At 33.7% G+C, this 17,958-nt stretch overlaps 1 protein-coding gene across 1 annotated transcript in view; it reads left to right on the plus strand.

Annotated features, from left to right (window-relative positions):
- ZPLD1 (zona pellucida like domain containing 1) overlaps window positions 1-16,565 on the plus strand; it is a gene marked incomplete at its 3' end in the record, with an annotated part of 47,255 nt that extends 30,690 nt beyond the window's left edge. The window contains exons 5-10 of the mRNA XM_083361330.1: window positions 7,450-7,547; window positions 9,532-9,612; window positions 12,226-12,397; window positions 14,244-14,352; window positions 15,228-15,257; window positions 16,387-16,565. Coding sequence (XP_083217456.1) covers window positions 7,450-7,547; window positions 9,532-9,612; window positions 12,226-12,397; window positions 14,244-14,352; window positions 15,228-15,257; window positions 16,387-16,565 — 669 coding nt within the window. The remainder of the gene's footprint in view (window positions 1-7,449; window positions 7,548-9,531; window positions 9,613-12,225; window positions 12,398-14,243; window positions 14,353-15,227; window positions 15,258-16,386) is intronic.
- Between the last annotated feature and the right edge of the window lie 1,393 nt (window positions 16,566-17,958).

The following is a 17,958-nucleotide window of genomic DNA, read 5'->3' on the forward strand; positions in this document are numbered from 1 at the left end:
CGTGGTCTGGCTGTTCCTTTCCTTCCAACTGCCGGTGGGGCTGTGTTCTGACTGGGTGGAGGCGTGGCTGCTTTCTGATTGGGTGGGGGTGTCCTCCGATTGGGTGGAGGCGTGGTTGTCTTCTGATTGAGTGGAGGCGTGGCTGTCTTCTGATTGGGTGGATGCGTGGTTGTCTTCTGATTGGTTGGAGGCGTGGCTGTCTTCTGATTGGGTGGGGTGTGTTCTGAATGGGTGGGTTTTTTTGTTGTGTTGTAATATCCTGAGTGTTGTGATTCGGTGTCCTGAGGAGTGGGCTGTGTAGTGGCCTCCAGAGCTTTGGTTTGGCTCCGAGTTCGAGGACCTGCTATGTATCTCTGGTATGGGTCAGTCAGGTTCGTGTGTGCGTTCTTCTGCTTGGGTGATGGCACTTTTGCTTGACTTGTTCTGTCTTCTGTGTGGGAGAGTTTTTGTTCTGGGTGTGGATGAGTCTTGCTGGGGCTGGTGGCAAGACTCATCCACACCCAGAACAAAAACTCTCCCACACAGAAGACAGAACAAGTCAAGCAAAAGTGCCATCACCCAAGCAGAAGAACGCACACACGAACCTGACTGACCCATACCAGAGATACATAGCAGGTCCTCGAACTCGGAGCCAAACCAAAGCTCTGGAGGCCACTACACAGCCCACTCCTCAGGACACCAAATCACAACACTCAGGATATTACAACACAACAAAAAAAACCACCCATTCAGAACACACCCCACCCAATCAGAAGACAGCCACGCCTCCAACCAATCAGAAGACAACCACGCATCCACCCAATCAGAAGACAGCCACGCCTCCACTCAATCAGAAGACAACCACGCCTCCACCCAATCGGAGGACACCCCCACCCAATCAGAAAGCAGCCACGCCTCCACCCAGTCAGAACACAGCCCCACCGGCAGTTGGAAGGAAAGGAACAGCCAGACCACGCATTGCTCCTGGAAGCAGCAGGAGGAACACTCCGGCCTGATGATGACAGATGGGATTTCGTCGAAACGTCGCCACAACTTTCTGAAGATGAAAGGAACGCGGGAAGAAACCCGAGACTCTAGATCTACACATACAGACACCCGCGAGAATCTACGAAAACATATATATATATATATATATATATATATATATATATATATATATATATATATATATATATATATATATATATATAATATATATATATATATATATATAATACATATATATATATATATATATATATATATATATATATATATATATGTATAATACTTATATATATATATGTATAATACTTATATATATATAAATATAAGTATTGATACAGCAAATATAATTACAATTTTTTAAACTTGGGGAAGCAACTTGTATAATTTCAGAACTTTAACTCTCAATAGTGAGTTTATTCCAAAAACATCTACCACTAATATAAATCAATGTTAATTCTATTCTATTCTTTTTTTTGCAGGGAATTGAGACAGCTAATATTTTACATTGTTCTTGATGGCAGATAATGCTTTCTATTTATTAGCATGATAATTAAATTTGAATATATGTAATTGAAAAAAATGTATTGAATAAATAGGGTCATTGAGTGGGAAATGTGAAGAATTTAACTGATTTTTATTTATAAGGCGAATGCTAATCTTCTAGATCTTATTTTGTGTTGATTAGAATTTTTATTTATTCATTCAAATATATATTTTTTTAAAAAAAACCTCTTTCTGTCTCTCAGCTGGTATTTTACTAAATTACAATTACATTTTCAAGATTATTATTCATCTCATCATGGACCTAGAATATAATTCACGCAGTTAATTTAAAAGTCTGTTCTTTAGATTTGGATTGTAATAAATGAGCTATAAGTATGATAGCAGAATAATAGTAACTGTAGTTAAACAAATGTCTTGTTTTGCTTTCTAGTAATATGCAGTTCTACAGACTAGATTAAAATCTGTTGTATTAAAACTATTACTTCCACTCTTAAAATAATGTATGTACACAATCAGAGAGAAAGGAGCAAATTTCTTGAAACTTTGAGAAGAAGGAATAGCATATTGTGCTGAAAAAATTGAAATAAATTGGTTTCATTAAAGCTCATGATAACCTGCTCTTAGGACTAGTCATAGCCAGTACTATTTTGCCAATTTGTATTCTGATTTTCAATTTTTGTGCTCAAAATGCTACTGCAGTAAGTTTTATACACTGATCTTGTAAATGAGAACCAGCTTCGTATAGTAGTTAAATGCTATTCTAGAAATCAGGCACCTGTAAGTTTAGTCTCACCATAGGCATGAAAACTGCCTGAGTAACTTTGGATTAATTACTCTTTCTCAGTCTAACCCAACTCACAGAGTTTTTGTTGTGGAGAAAATAGGAGGAGAAAACAGTATTATGTATATCCACCACCTTGAGTTATTTATAAAAGTAATAAAAGTAGGATAAACCTAATATACAAATAAAATAAATAAAATCATATGGCCAAGGGAGGTGTACCTTACTCCATAGCAGATTACTTCCCTTCAGTAATGTTTAACTAGCTTTGCTTCTTGTGATAAAGCATTTTGGAAGCTTTATTGGTGAATAGCTTTCTGATGCAAAGAGGTATACAAATTATTCATCTTGGATTTTCCCCTTAGAGCAGATGAGCTGCTATGGTAACAACATCTGTTAGATATTGTTCTAACTATAATCAGTTTTTTTCCTTAAAAACAAAGAACTTAACAAAATTGTTTTACAGCATGTAATTGGTGAGTACCATATATCAATTTATTTTTCCAGCTGACTCACATCCCAAAACATTAGAAAACCATGTTTTCTCAGCTGGATAACTCAAGAATTAACACAATCACTAACCTCCAGGTATGAAAAAACAATAGCACTGTTAAGCCATGTACACTGCTTTAAAAATATTAAGGCTATCTTCATTCTGAATGGCACATTTGTTTATAGTTTAGGCATGATATCAAAGAATTAGGAAATGGGTTACACAGGTGTAGGAGATTGCTATTCAGAATTTGTATAATTTGTTTTGGATTGTTTTATAATCTAGCTTCATTTATTTATATATTGGGTTACATATTCTCATAGTCTATCATGAGAAAAACATAAAAGAACAGAGGTTCTTTTTGTTTTAAATATAATGAATTTAAAGCTTCAAAATAAATTAATCTCTATTTTGTCAAAAAGGGGTATCAAATTTGACAAAAATGTGTATATGCATTTTGAACCTTTAAGATTACATGATGCTAATAAAGGGCTTGTAACATTACTCTGAGATAAAAAAAATTGAAAGTGGTCCATATGGTAGGAAAGAGGTGTGCCAAATTTTAAACAGATAGTTGAGAGATTTTAAATAAAACAAAAGGATGTTGATAAGAAATTAGTCGGCCCATTCATAAATGTTTTGGAAATAATGGTTATAGGATTGCAGCAGAAATGCTAGCCCAGATAAGTCCATTATGGAACCATTTAGTGCTAGAGAGCTGGGTGACAAGAAACTCTTTGTTAAAGAAACAGTAAAATAAAGGCCTCTGTTCACCTGTCAGATTTCTCCATTCCCAAAGTCATAGTGAATGGGAGAAGGAGGGTTACTAAGAGCTGTTTTATTGCAAGGCTCAGTGCAGATGCATTGTTTGCTGACTCCAATATCCATTCTCTATTCATTTGCTTTCTGCAGCAAAGTCTTTTATAGAAATCACAAAAAGTCATTCCCTTTTGAGCACACTCCCTTGTGTTGTGATGTTCCTAATAAACAGATTGTGATATGATCTTCAGACGGACACATACTGAAACAGAGTACATTCATACCAATTTGCCCTGGGGGTGTTTATTCATAATCCAAAATTGACTCATGATCAGAGGTGTAATAACTATAATGTGGCTCCATAAGGAACAATCTATGTGAAGTACTTTGAAAAAGAATGTGTAGCACTTTGGGGCATTCTTCTATCCTCAACTTTCACATATTGGAATGAAATGTTTGTAAGGAAAGTAAAGATCATTATATTGCATTATACAGTGCATTGCACTGCAAAATTGTGATTGTAGTTTCTTGCAGATTTCCCTTTTTCCACATTGTAAGGTTAGAAGTGACGATCCAGATTTGGGAGAATAGCTTCTCTTTCTTTTAAAAGAAATAAATGCTGATAGTATGTTAAATGTATCTGAAATTTGTCAAAGCTGATACTTGACATTCAATTTGAGAATTATATTTGCAGAACAAAATTGACATTCTGCTTAAGTAGAGGGTTGCAGTATTGGATTAATTCCTTGTGTGGTGTTGGTGCTCCTAATGAATTCATACATATGTATAACTCTACTATTTGATTTATTAGGATTACTTGGTGAACAAGGGATACTTTTGAGAAATGGTTGTGTTAGGGTCAAGATATTACTCTATGAGGAGCATAATTAATTAAGCATGAATATGAAATATACTAATTTCCATATATTAAAATGTAATATACTGTAGTGCTGTGCTGTGCTGTGTTTGCTTAATGAATTAAGGTTTACTGTAATTATCCACTGCTGCCTCTGAGTGACTTAAATAATGCTAAGCAAGTGTGCATTCTGCGATTAATAAAACAAAAAGCTATTGGCATATTCCCTTCATTATCCCTACTTTTTCTGACAACAGTATCACTTAATAAATGCAAATACTACTGTAAATGTACTTTGACATTTCCAGACATGACAATTGAATCAAAAAATATAAAAGGGAACATAGGAAATAAAACAGATTTGGAGGAAGCATCATTACAAGGAGATAGTAGTAATGCCCCCGGTGTAAAAAAAAGAACTGGCAGTCAACAATTTGAATTCATGCCAGAATTCAAAAGAACAAGCTGAAGAACAAGGCACCTAACTTAAAATATAATTTGATCTATATCTTTTATAACAATGTCATAAAAATATGGCTTAATAAATTGATAGGTAATTCAGTCCAAGTGATAATTTAAGTGCTCTACAGGCTGCTACTCTTCCTCAAGTACATACATTTCTTTTTATCAGCACAGCATTCATATATAACCTTGTAATTTTGCAGTTGTAAAGTTACCTGGTTTTGATGCCTGACTAAGCTAGAAGGAATTTCATTCAAAGCAGGAACTCCCGATTTTTAACAAATGTTTCCACTATTTAATTGGATATTAAAACTTGCAACCTACTGATTTTTTAGCCTTGTAGTATCTATAGACATTTTTATTTTTATGAATTTTAAACTGATTAAACTAAAACATACCCTCATGCAATAGAAGTCATGAAATAATAAAACTGTAAAGTTAATCATTGCAATAATACCTAACAAGGAGAAAAAGAAAAACTGATGACTCTCTGGTAAATTATGCTGTAACCATATTGTTTTTTTGTCGTATTCCTTTGCTGGGAGAAAACTCTGTGACAACTATCGGCTTTCAGCAATCCATTATGGCAAGCCAGGCAGACACCTTTCCTTCCTGTATTACAGGAGCAAATCCAAGCCCTAACCCTAAAAATCCACTGTTTTTAATTTTGATAGAGACGTAATATTCAGAATATTGTCAAAAATGTTTCTGTAACAAGCAATGGTCAGTCCAAAGATATATTAGTAATCTTACTGATTTCACTCACCATAGAGAGATTCGATCTTATTTTTATCTATGATATTTCTATAATATAAGCATTTCATGGGAAATGTGTCAAAATTATATCTGTCTTCCAGTATTTTCCATATATAGTATATCTTGACATATTCAGTGATCCCACTGAAACACTATCCAATTCAGGGTATATTGCACTTAGGGTTTAAGTGGAGTCAGATATAACTCTTAAATTGAGGCACAATAATTTTGAAATTCATTATTCCAGCTAGTAACTAAAGCTAGTATCTAGAAGGATAAATACAACTTTATGAAAGAATTGTAATGTATGTAATAAAAGCATCCTAGCAAAAGAAATTAATTCAGAGTCCTGTACATTTCTTTAAAATTCCATGATGCATAAATATGAGAAGACCTTTCAAACTGTGAATCAAAGTAATCAATTTAAGTATTTGTTCCAAGTTCATAGAGAGACTATCTAACTAAGCAATCTTTAATTTGAATCAGAATGGGGTAACTTCAAATCTATTAGTTAAGGACTCCTACAAATTATTACACCAAAATAAAGGTCATAGAGATGTTTTGCAAAATTTGGATAGCTCAATCTAATAGAACAGAAATATTTATCAAGTTGCAGTTTTATGCACACTTATCTGGGAATATCCTAGTAAATTGAATATGCCTTTGTTTTGTTTAAGGTCAAGTATAAAGCTGCATTGTAAGTGTAATGTATTTGCTTATTTATTTATTTTTTAAAAAATGAGATGCTGCCCAATCTTATTTCAAATTTCAATTCAACCTCTAGAATTCAATTTAACTTCTAGTATAACATTTCAAATTGTCAAAACCAAGTATTAAATATGTAGTTAATAAGATGTAAAAATCTAAATTTGTTTTGTCTTGAATGCCAATGAGTTTAGTACAATAATTTCAACATAAATTGTTTTGTAACTGTTCCTACTGTCTCAGTATCTTTTTGGTATTAAGGAGAACTCTAAATAATATTTTTTTAAAAAAAACATTGCTAAATTGAAGAGAGAGATTATTTGTATGTTAATGCATTTTATAATTTGATATATAAATTCAATGTGACACTTTTTAACCATTCACTTGTCTTGGTTAATATTTGATTTAGTTCATTTACATACTGTCTGGTACCATTTGTACTTGCCACAAAATTTCCTGAAGATCTTATCTCTAAAAATCCTGACATATGCTCCCTATAAACTACAACATTAAGTGCATTCGTGCAAGTGCATTTGGTCATATTGAATTATGTCAGTGCACTGTTCCAGTTTTATGTGGAGCCCAATACACCATGTAAATCAGTGAAAGCCAAAAGCTATTTGTTTGCACAAGTTCCATTTATTTTTAAATGATTGCAACAAACAAGAAAATCATCATGGATTTCTGTCTTACGTGAGGGCCAGATTAAATTTTTATTGAAAACATGGACACATGAACCTGGGCTATAACTTTTCCTCTGAAAAATACCTACAGCAACCACTGTTTTAAGAAAGAGGTAGAAAATCAGTCTAGTCTTCTCTTAGTATTTTTCTCAATAGTCCCTTTACAGTCATTTGGTTAGTGATTATGTTTGCTTTTAAGTGGATAAAAAGGTATTGGGGGAGCAATTTTGAGGAAAACTGTATAAACAAATTATAAATTACACTTTGTTCAATGCTATTTCCCTTTCCTAGGAGGAGAGAAATTCCTAGGGTTTCCACTGATATTCAAACTATAAATTATCTTATTTCCTTTCTATTACAGTAGCTATGCTCCAAGCAGACTACATTTTACATTTCTGTAATTTCATTGTGACTTCTGTGTTATGACATTGCTACAATATTTGAATTTACTATCTTCTTGTAGGACTCTACCTACAGCCAACAGCTGATTATACCTAATACAGGATTACCTTTGAAAACAAAAGTTTTTGCAGCTGTAAGAGCAACAAACCTAGATGGAAGGTACTGCCAGTTATATGGATCAGTTGGCTTTGCATTTAATATTCCTAACACTTCTCCATCCAAGCTCCTTGCGCTATAATGACTTGTGAACTTATCACATTGTTCACACTGGTTAAGTTCACAAATTGTGCCTGACCAGCCTGATTTTTGGCCAACTTGCTTTCTAAGTTCATCCAGCATTGCTGTTAATGAACCAAATGTTTTATTTTATTTACCATATTTGTGTACTTTGTTTTTATTATTGGTCCTTGATTGAATTAAATATATAATTAGATGGACTAGGTTCATCCAACATGCTAAGCTACAAAACCCAGCTGAACAAAAAACAACTCCCATGAACTCTCCAAAACAAGCAACAAAGAAATCTAACCAAGGTTAAGAATATTCAAGAGTATTAGGTTGTCTAAAACATCTGGTAGGTCTTTAGTTGAATAATGTTTGAATAAAAGCAGATCACTGGTTTAGCTCATCCAGTATCACTAACTCTAACTTATCATGGATAACACATCAGGATATTGGGCAAAAAATATTATTTCCATTATATGCTGTTCAATTCTTTAAATAAGAGTCGACAGCTTTAATTATTGCAAATGTATAAAGAACCTGAGCACATAGTTTAGGCCAGGAGTAGGCAACCTTGGCTCTTTTATGACTCATAGACTCCAACTCCCAGAATTCCTGAGCCAGCCATGCTGAGGGGAAAGAGAGAGGTTGCCAAGGTTGCCTACCCCTGGTTTAGGCATATGACATATGACATTCAGAACTGAGCTTTTCTTTCAGCTTGTCAAAAATCTGTACTTACACTTTAATTGGTTCATAGTTTACATTACTTTAAAGTTGTGGATATTGTATATTGAATGGGCTTGCATATTAATATAAGCTATAAACTATGGTTTGCCAATTACGGTGGCTACTCAATTCACATTGTATCAAGTTCAGACCTGTGTTATAACTACAATAGTGGCCAAAATTGTGGAAACTTTTTGGGAAAAGTGGTATTTTTGAGGTTTGATGACTAATAACACCACTTTTTTTTGGAGTAGTACCATAAAATTGTATATCAATGGAAAGATAATTTAATCAAGAATGTGATGCAACATAGTTGTTCAATTATATGTACTGTATTCTATGAAAAGTTATAGCCAAATAACCAGAAAAAGGAAGCACAACTTGCTTAGGTTGATATCAGGTAGCTTTGCTTCATCTGATTGTAGCCAATGAGCATGAGTGTTTAGAGAGCCAAGCAGGTGTCATCTTGTTTTGGCAATGAGCCAATCAGGTCACAGTAGGATTCAGTTATTGATGTCATGTATTGAAGCTGAGGGGAGGACTTGTCAGTGTGTTATGTGATCGTTATCAAGTTGGTTGGGTTGGGTTTTTTTGTGTTCTTTCATTTAGTGAGTTTGTAAAACGTAATAAAATTAAAGTAATGGTGCAAAGAGTTGACTGGTTTCCCAGAAAGTGATGTAAAATAGTATTATTAAGTGAACAAAGCTACAGTTATAAAGAAATTAGAAGAAAAATTGGTGGAAACTTAACCAGAGGTGGCATTTCTACTGTACACTTTTTCCAAAAGGTTTCCACAATTTTGGCCACTATTGTAAGTAGGATTTATGAATCCAGACAATCTGCAGGTGTTCATTCAGTTAGTTTCTTCTATATTCAAACACAGAAACTACCTCAATTTTTGCTTTGGAAAACAGCTTGATCCCTTCTTCTTTGTGGCAGCTCATTAGATATTTGAACATGAATACTTAACACGATTACTAATTTTTACAATACATAGAACCATAAGCTAACCAAACAAACAATAAATCAAAATAAAAAACCCCTACCCAAGTTAACATGTTGCGCAAATCCATTTGTAAGGGTTTACCCAAAAAAGTTACATATGTTGTATGGTTAGTAAAAACACAGTACATACATGAAATAGTTTAATGAATTAGAAATAGTGTTTTAACTCTTAATTCTTCTTCTTTGGCAGATGGAATGTTTTGATGGATTACTGCTACACTACTCCATCTGGAAATCCAAATGACAATTTGCGATATGATCTCTTCTTAAGGTAGACATTTTTAAACAGCATGTTTATATTTTACATGGTTGTGATGGATTACACAAAACATATGGATTGTTTTGAAAGTAAACACAAAAGTTTTAATTGCTTAAATAAAATATTAATTCCATTTAATAATTATTTACAGCATTAAATGTCAGTTAATGTAATAAGTAATGCATATAGAAGAATTGAATCTTTGGAATCAGTGCAGAAACATGCATGTACGTAAATAATGGCTATCTGCTAAGTCTAACCTATTCTATTTGCCTTCATCAATAAATATATACTAAGCCAATATTCTCAATTGATGGATTCCAATTTGCATTGAATTCAAAGTAAAAATTTATGGAGAATAATATTATAGGTGGATACAAGTCACACTGAATATATATTTCTTCCAGTACTGGAGGGAGTGCATATTTCAATTTCATTTATGTTAGAACATAAACAAGAATGTACTCAAATCTGTTTACAATCCCCTTATAGCTGTTAGACCATTGTTTGTACAAAGAGAATACTAGGCTTTATGGCTTTGGTCTTTTTTTAATATAGTCTTTATAGCAGACATGTCAAACTCCCGACATCATGTGATGTCGTGCAACGTATCGCAGCTTTTTCTCCATCGCCAGCAATTGGGTGGGCGCAGTTTTGGGATGACGCTTCTGGCCCACGGGCCGGCAGTTTGACACCCCTGCTTTATAGTCTTTAGTACAATTTATACAGATGTTAAATGCTTACCATCAAATAGAATAGAATAGAATAGAGCTGGAAGGAACCGTGGAGGTCTTCTAGTCCAGCCTCCTGCTCAAGCAGGAAAACCTATACCATCTCAGACAAGTGACTGTCCAGTCTGTTCTTAAAAACCTCCAGTGATGGAGCACCCACAATTTCTGTAGGCAAGCTGTTCCACTGATTAATTGTCCTCACTGTTAGGAACTTTCTCCTTAATTCCAGATTGCTTCTCTCTTTGATCAGTTTCCAACCATTGTTTCTTGTCCTGTCCTCTGGTGCTTCGGAGAATAATTTGACCCCCTCTTCTTTGTGACCACCTCTCAAATACTGGAATATTACTACCATGTCACCCCTATTTCTTCTTTTCTTTTGACTAGCCAAACCCAAGTCCTGTAGCTGTTCTTTGTATGTTTTAGTCTCCAGGCCTTGGATCATCTTAGTTGCTCTTCTCTGAACTTTTTCCAAGATCTCAACATCTTTTTTGTAGTATGGTGACCAAAATTGGTTGCACTATTCCAGGTGTGGTCTCACTAGGGTTTTATAAAGCAGTACTAATACTCTGGCCATGATAAAAAAAAAAACCTCATTTGAATGCTTAAAACCACACAGTGAAGAAAAAAGAAAGAAATGAAAAAAGACTTTGTGCAGTAAGCATTCTTGGTACTTATTTGTTTCATTTTGCATTTTAAAATGGTATTTAAGACTCATATTGATAAAGTCTGCATGCATGATTACTGCTATTCTTTCCAACAGTTCAGCACAGATTGATGTGGTTTATTATAATTATCCTTGTACATTACTGAATGTACATGTTCAATCAAAAACACACATACCTGTGGCATGCAGATAAAATTTATATATAAAGTAAATAGTGCTATTTTTGCTTCAGAGTTAAGTGGACAGTTGAATAGGCATTGTGATAAGCACAGTTTCCTTAGAAACCCAACATTCTATCTACTGGTCTGTTCTGATTTGTCAGTAAATCTGATCATATTTTTGACATATATTACTAGAGCTGAAACAGTTCTTCTTATGTTCAGCAAGAATTTCTCTGTATCATGGAAATATTTATGGATAACAAGAATTACCAAACAGCTATGAGAAATTGAGCAACTGTGTTTCATAAATTGCTGAATCTAGCTTTCTTGCTTTCTGAAAATTCAGCACTTTTCCATTTTTTTTAAAAAACAATCACCATAAAGATGTAAAGAAATCTTATATAGGTATTGGAGTACTACATTGAAAATTCATGTGTGATTCTGACATAATTTTTCTGATAAAAAGGAATGTAAGAATTTTGAGACAAACATTTGTTTAATACATGTACTTTTGAATGCAAGTTCTAAGTGGAAATTTTGATTGTACGATGTAGGGAAATGTGAAAAATGTAGTGTATTCTTATTTACTGTACATGTAAGTCTTGTAACTATGAATTATGTCAATTCATATTTAAATGTGAAGCAAATTAATTTTGTTCATATTCTGTGTTTATATTTGGCCTAAGGATGAGCTGCTGTAGCGAGAGAACTAGTCTCATATGGTACATTTATATCTGCAATATCTTTGATGTTAAACTTTTGAAATAATCAACAAGGCAATACAAATAGGGTATGTTCAAAAGAAAGGTTATTCATTTATTTAAATGTATAATATATACTTTGTCATGGAAATCAGTTTTCCTTATGTGAAAACTCTAGGTAATATCCAATGCAGGTTTGTCTCAGAGGCAGATGTTCTTGCATCTTGCTGTATCTTGTATCCTCAGATGGTGTATAGAAAGAAATGCCAACAATTTCTAAAATATAGTATTGTTAATGAAATGCTACTCTTTTTAAAAGGTATTTATCAAGCAGTGAAAGTTACTTGTTTCATTTATTTCCTTTTCAGTTGTGACAAAGACCCTCAGACAACTATAATTGAAAATGGGAAGAGTCAGATGGGCCGATTTTCTTTTGAGGTGTTCCGCTTTGTGAAACATAAGAACCAGAAAATGTCTGCGGTTTTTCTACATTGCGTGACAAAGTTGTGCAGAGCGGATGACTGCCCCTTTCTTGTTCCAGTATGTTTCAGAGAGTTTGGGTAGTGCTGCAACTTGAAGGTTTAACCTGAGGGGATGCTAATAGATGATCTTTTTAAAAAGTAGTTGACTAGTGTGTAATAAAATTCATACCCTCAATGATAGATGAGTCTTCAATGTGGTGGTTACACTAAGATGAAATAATCAAACTGAGTTCTGTTAGCTTTGGTGAACCTTGTTGTTCACCAAAGCTAACAGGCTGATTCCTTCCACTTTCAGATACATTATTCATTTAACAGACAGGTAGGGCTTGGGAAATTATTAATTATAAACTATCAAAGAGTGATGTGAAAGTCAATATGTAATATGATTACCTAAAAATTGAGATTTGTCTTTCAATAAGCTTATGGTCAGCAAAACTGAATCTAAAATAAAAACATTAATGTGAGGAGAGGCTTTATACAAATTCCTGAAGTGCTAGAAAATTAAGTATAATCAGTCACATCCAGAGACCACCGAGCAATGTTCAGAATACAAGGGTGTTTGAGTTGCCTAAAGTAGGTTGGGAAAATGGTTTTCACTTACTTTTCTTTTCTCTTGTGCTCTAACAAATATATATTCATTTAGAAATGGAATGCAACATCCCTCCTAATATTATTTTCTCCACTTTTTCCCCCAGATTGAAGCTATTATGTTTAAATTAAACTGTTCTATTTATATATGGATAGAATGTCTTCATAGTGAATCAAATAACAAACCTGCTCTTAATAAAATAGTGTTTCAATTTGGATTCAGTATTCTAGTTTTTGAGATATTTTTACCCATATCTTTGTATAAAAGATATTCACATTAAAACTTTTAGCTATTCTTTTGCACCTAGCTTAGATTTATTTATCTAAAGGTGCTTTTACTTAAAATGATCATAGGACTGCCTGGAGTATATCAGGACAAAAATCAAGAGTTTCCTTTCACAGAGCCAGATCTTCCTTTTCCCTTTATTATGCTTAATTGCTGGAGTCTGTTGTAACTTCATCCCTCTCTGTTTTATATCCTTTTCTCAGTAATCCAGGTAATTAACAACTGTTATAATAGGGTATATTGCATTTTTATGACAGAGATTCCATGTTGTGCCAATATGTTATCTCAACCTTTTGATTTTACTTTTGTATTGTATGTTTTCAAATGTTCATCACTGACCAAATATTTTTATTTTATAAGTATTCCAACTGAGAAAAAGTATTGTTTGAATGACACATTCCATAGCGAGCAAATATTTCTCTAGTGTTTTAAGTTTCTTTGTTTCCTTCCGTGTTCTGCTGAAGTGCTGATCAACTCTTCAAAATAGATTTTCTGAATATGTAGAAGAATGTAAGTTGTAAAGAGGGTAATTGTGTTCTGAAGCGTTTGGTAACAGCTCAGCAAAGCTTGGAACATACAGAGAAGAACATTTAAGTGTAAGATTATGGAAATAATTTCCTACTTATGTTTTATGGGAGTGTCTACTGGATGGAGACTCTTCAGTAAAGAATTAGTGAAAGAAGCATTCAGTAGCCTGAATTTCATCTGCTATTCACCAAACAAAATGAGGAAAAATTTGAAAAAGTTAGATGAGATTCCACAAGGACAATAAGGGAAGACAATGCAATATATAACCATTATACAATAAAATAAGTTCTGAATATGCTAAGAAATAACCAACAATAAACTACTATATTCAGCAGTTTTCAAATGTTTTCTTGCACGGAAGATTCTTTTAAGCAAGAGGGTTTTGTTTCTAGTTTTATCTTTTTGAAAGATCCAGTTTCTATGTAAAGTTAAAATGGAACACCAAAGGAAACCATTATTTCTACCTGCTCTGAATCATAATTACTTTGATTGAAATTTCTAGACCTGCAGTAATAGAAAAAAAAGAGATGTGGTGAAGCGAACCACTTGGATCTCTCAGAGCATTTCTGGAAGTGCAGTAATATCTGCTGGCCCCATAATTACAAGAACTGGTAAGGACAACCATCCTATGTGATTTCTAAAATATAATGTGGATAATTTCCTGTTCAAGAATGGTTTCTTGTCCAAGAATAGACTCTACACTTGTATTTGATTGTTTAATTCTCATATGACTACTATGTCTATGCAAGGCAGTTTTGACTGACATGCTGCTCATGAAGGAGAAGACTGAAGTGTTTCTCTGGAACAGGTTTCTTTATGTAAACTTGTTTGAAAATTCTCATAATTAGAAAAGGGTTTTGCAGGACTCAAGCATGACTTGAGTCGAAGCCTCTAAAATCACCAGAGGAACAAGAGATATGGGTGCTTTGCTTTTAGAAGCAAGGACTTCGTTTTGCTTTGAGTAATAGATTTAAATTGTGCAGCTTCATAGATTCATCGGTTTGAGAGTATGAGTTGTCTGTAAATTGGATGTTCTCAACTTGGGACTACCTGCATAGATCTCATAGATTCAGAAAAGAGATTATGCAGACATCAGAATCCTGCAGAGAACCTGCATAAATATAGCTGGATCTTCATTTCCGTGACTCATCATCCCTAAAGTCATCAACATATGTATTATGTAGCTGCAATAAAGGAACTAAAAAGCCCACATTTTTATTTTCCTACTTCATTCCAGTGTATTTTATAGTGTGCTGTACTTTGAATGCTATAATAGCACAATGGTTATAATGTTTACCTTATAGATAGAGTTTTCTGTTTTGAAACCTGATATATTTTTTTGTTTTGATGAATACCTTCTTAACTGTGAATTTAGACTTGGGGTGTTAGATCAGTTATTCCTGTTTAAAGTATCAATGATTTTGTCTGAACACAAGCAAATGAATACCTTCAAACTAAAATGAATCTATTTTTGTATTTCAAACAGAGGAGATCCCAACCAACAATTCACAGCTTGGTAAGTTATAGCAATAGCAATAAATTACCCTTAATTTTAAAAGAAATATTTGAATGTTATCCTAATTACTAGTCAAATACTTTGTATTTAGGCTGATACATTGCAACATTTTCTGCTAATTTAAATGACAGAAAATGTTAAACATCCAATTAAAAGCTTAGTAGATCCCATCTTTTTTTTTAAAAAAAGCATATGATATTTAAAAAGCCAGTCATAGTTCTGTTGATATTATTGTGATTAGACATAATATGTCACGATCAGATATATCGCTGGCTGAATTTCATGGGAGATGGTGAGAAAAAAAATGATATGGAAATGTTACTGTGCCCTAATATTAAGAAAGAAGGCACTGAGCTGAGATCAATAAAGCAGAACCGCTGCTCAATCCAGAATTCTGCTGAGTGCAAGGCTGAATGGGAAATGGTTGGGTATTTTTTTCACTGATTTACTGCCAGTATCTTAAAAAAAATCTATTTCATCTAAATCAGTGGAAGAGAATAAAGTCTGCCAATTCCAGAGAGAAAATGAGGTTTATAACTTCTTTGAGAACTCACTTCCTTTGGGCCTAGAATTTATGGTATAGTTCTGTTGAAAGCAAAGAGACTAATGCTGGGAAAGGTTGAGGGCAAGAGAAGAAGGAGACGACAGAGAATGAGGTGGCTGGATGGAGTCACTGAAACAGTAGGTGTGAGCCTAAATGGACTCCAGAAGATGGTAGAGGACAGGAAGGCCTGGAGGAACATTGTCCATGGGGTCGCAATGGGTTGGATACAACTTCGCAACTAACAACAACAACAACAACAACAACGGTCGAAAGCAAGCACTTTGGTTGTGGGATGGGTTTGTTTTATGATCAAAAATACTTAAGACATCATGCATTTATTTTATTTTGTTTTATTTTGTTCTACTTTAATTTTAAATTTATATACTGCCCATCTCACAAATTATGTATTTTATTTTGATTCTGACTCTTTTCACCTGAAATCTCTATAGATGTTCCTGCATAGGGTTATTTTTGCCCATTGATACTTTAACTATGAATATTGAGAAGTCAAATATCTTTAGCTGGATTGTTCTCAGATCTTGTGAAATATTTTAATTCTTTCTTCTCTATTTCTTTCCTTTGTAGGAAGTCCAAATGGATTCTCTTTCCAGCTGAATTCAGTCACCAGTGGATTGATTTCAGGAATAGTAATTCTAGGAATTATCAGCACCATTTCTTTTGTACTGTCCTTCCTCCTTTTCTACAGAAAAGGGCATAGCAGTAACCTTATTTTGAGTGGTCTAAGAAATCCAGTTTTCAACTAGAAGGAGCAAATAATTTGAACATTCTCCAATTGCCATAAAATGTATTTGCCTTGAAGTGTCACCAAGGTATCACTTTATTGTTATCAGATTCCAGTTATTCTTTCCAGTAATGTTAGGCTTTTACATAGATAAAAAGTAATAGAATTAACATTGTAGCTGTTTTCTGTCATTGATGTACCATGTATGTGAAAGAATAGGTATTTTGATGTTTTGCCAATGGGATAACTGATAATAGAAACTGAATCATAAAGGTAAAACAAAGCAAAATCCTTGTCTAAATCTATACATCTGTATAAACCAGAATGGCATGAAAATTTTGTAGTTCAACTATCCTTTTCAGAAAAGACAGTTTCTGTACTTACTTTCTACAAGATTATACACGTCAAAACTTTCTATTCATATCTCTAGAGGCATATTTTTGAATTTTATATGTTTATAGACATATAATTGAATTCATATTGGGAAACACAAAACACCCAAAATAAAAAGTGGCTATGATTATAATAGTTTGGGAAATGAGATTGAATGTTGTAAAGATAATAGTTTGCTTTGTTTCATCATAGCATCTGTTATAATGAATATTTTGACTGTACCTTGCCTAAACTAAATACTTTATATTGCAAATTCAAAACTCAATTATATAGATTGAAACTCTTCATCATTTTAGATATGTGAGGGCAGGACAGGGCACGGACATCCCTCTCTTATTCTTATAGTTTCTTTTTTCTTTAGAATTGTTTGAAAATTGTTTCCCTATTTTTAAACTGTTTTAATGTAATTAGCCACAAAGAATTAAACAAATAGTCAACTGCAGGAAGCCAGTAGAAACTGTCTCTCCCCTCTCCTCTCCTGTTAATGGTACCTGTCATGCAGTAAGCTAATTAAGTATGGAGGTTCTTTCTGTTCCATTCATGGAAATTACTGCTATCATTTATTCTGCTCAAAATTAATCCTTGAGAGACTTTTCTAGAGATGTTCCAAGGACAGGATAATGTGAAACATAAAATAGCTAGTATGAATGATTTTGAACAAGAAAATGGTATTTCATTTCTTATTTGATGAACATTACTTGTGTGTTCTTCCTCTCCCTTCTACATTCTATCTCTAGGATGGTGAAAATAGATTTTCACTTAGGCTCAATATTTTCCTGCTTATTAATGGAACAATCTATAGAAAAGGCTGTCCAAACTTACTACTACTTAAGAAAGGAAAGCAAAAGTGTCTGCAAGATTTATGATTCTCATTTTGATTTAAAAAGGTAAAGGTAAAGGTTCCCCCGCACATGTGTGCTAGTCGTTTCCGACTCTAGGGGCCAGTGCTCATCTCCGTTTCAAAGCCGAAGAGCCAGCGCTTGTCCGAGGACGTCTCCATGGTCATGTGGCTGGCATGACTA

The sequence above is a fragment of the Vipera ursinii genome, assembly GCF_947247035.1.
Source record: "Vipera ursinii genome assembly, chromosome: 4".
In the NCBI taxonomy this organism is placed as follows: Eukaryota; Metazoa; Chordata; class Lepidosauria; order Squamata; family Viperidae; genus Vipera; species Vipera ursinii.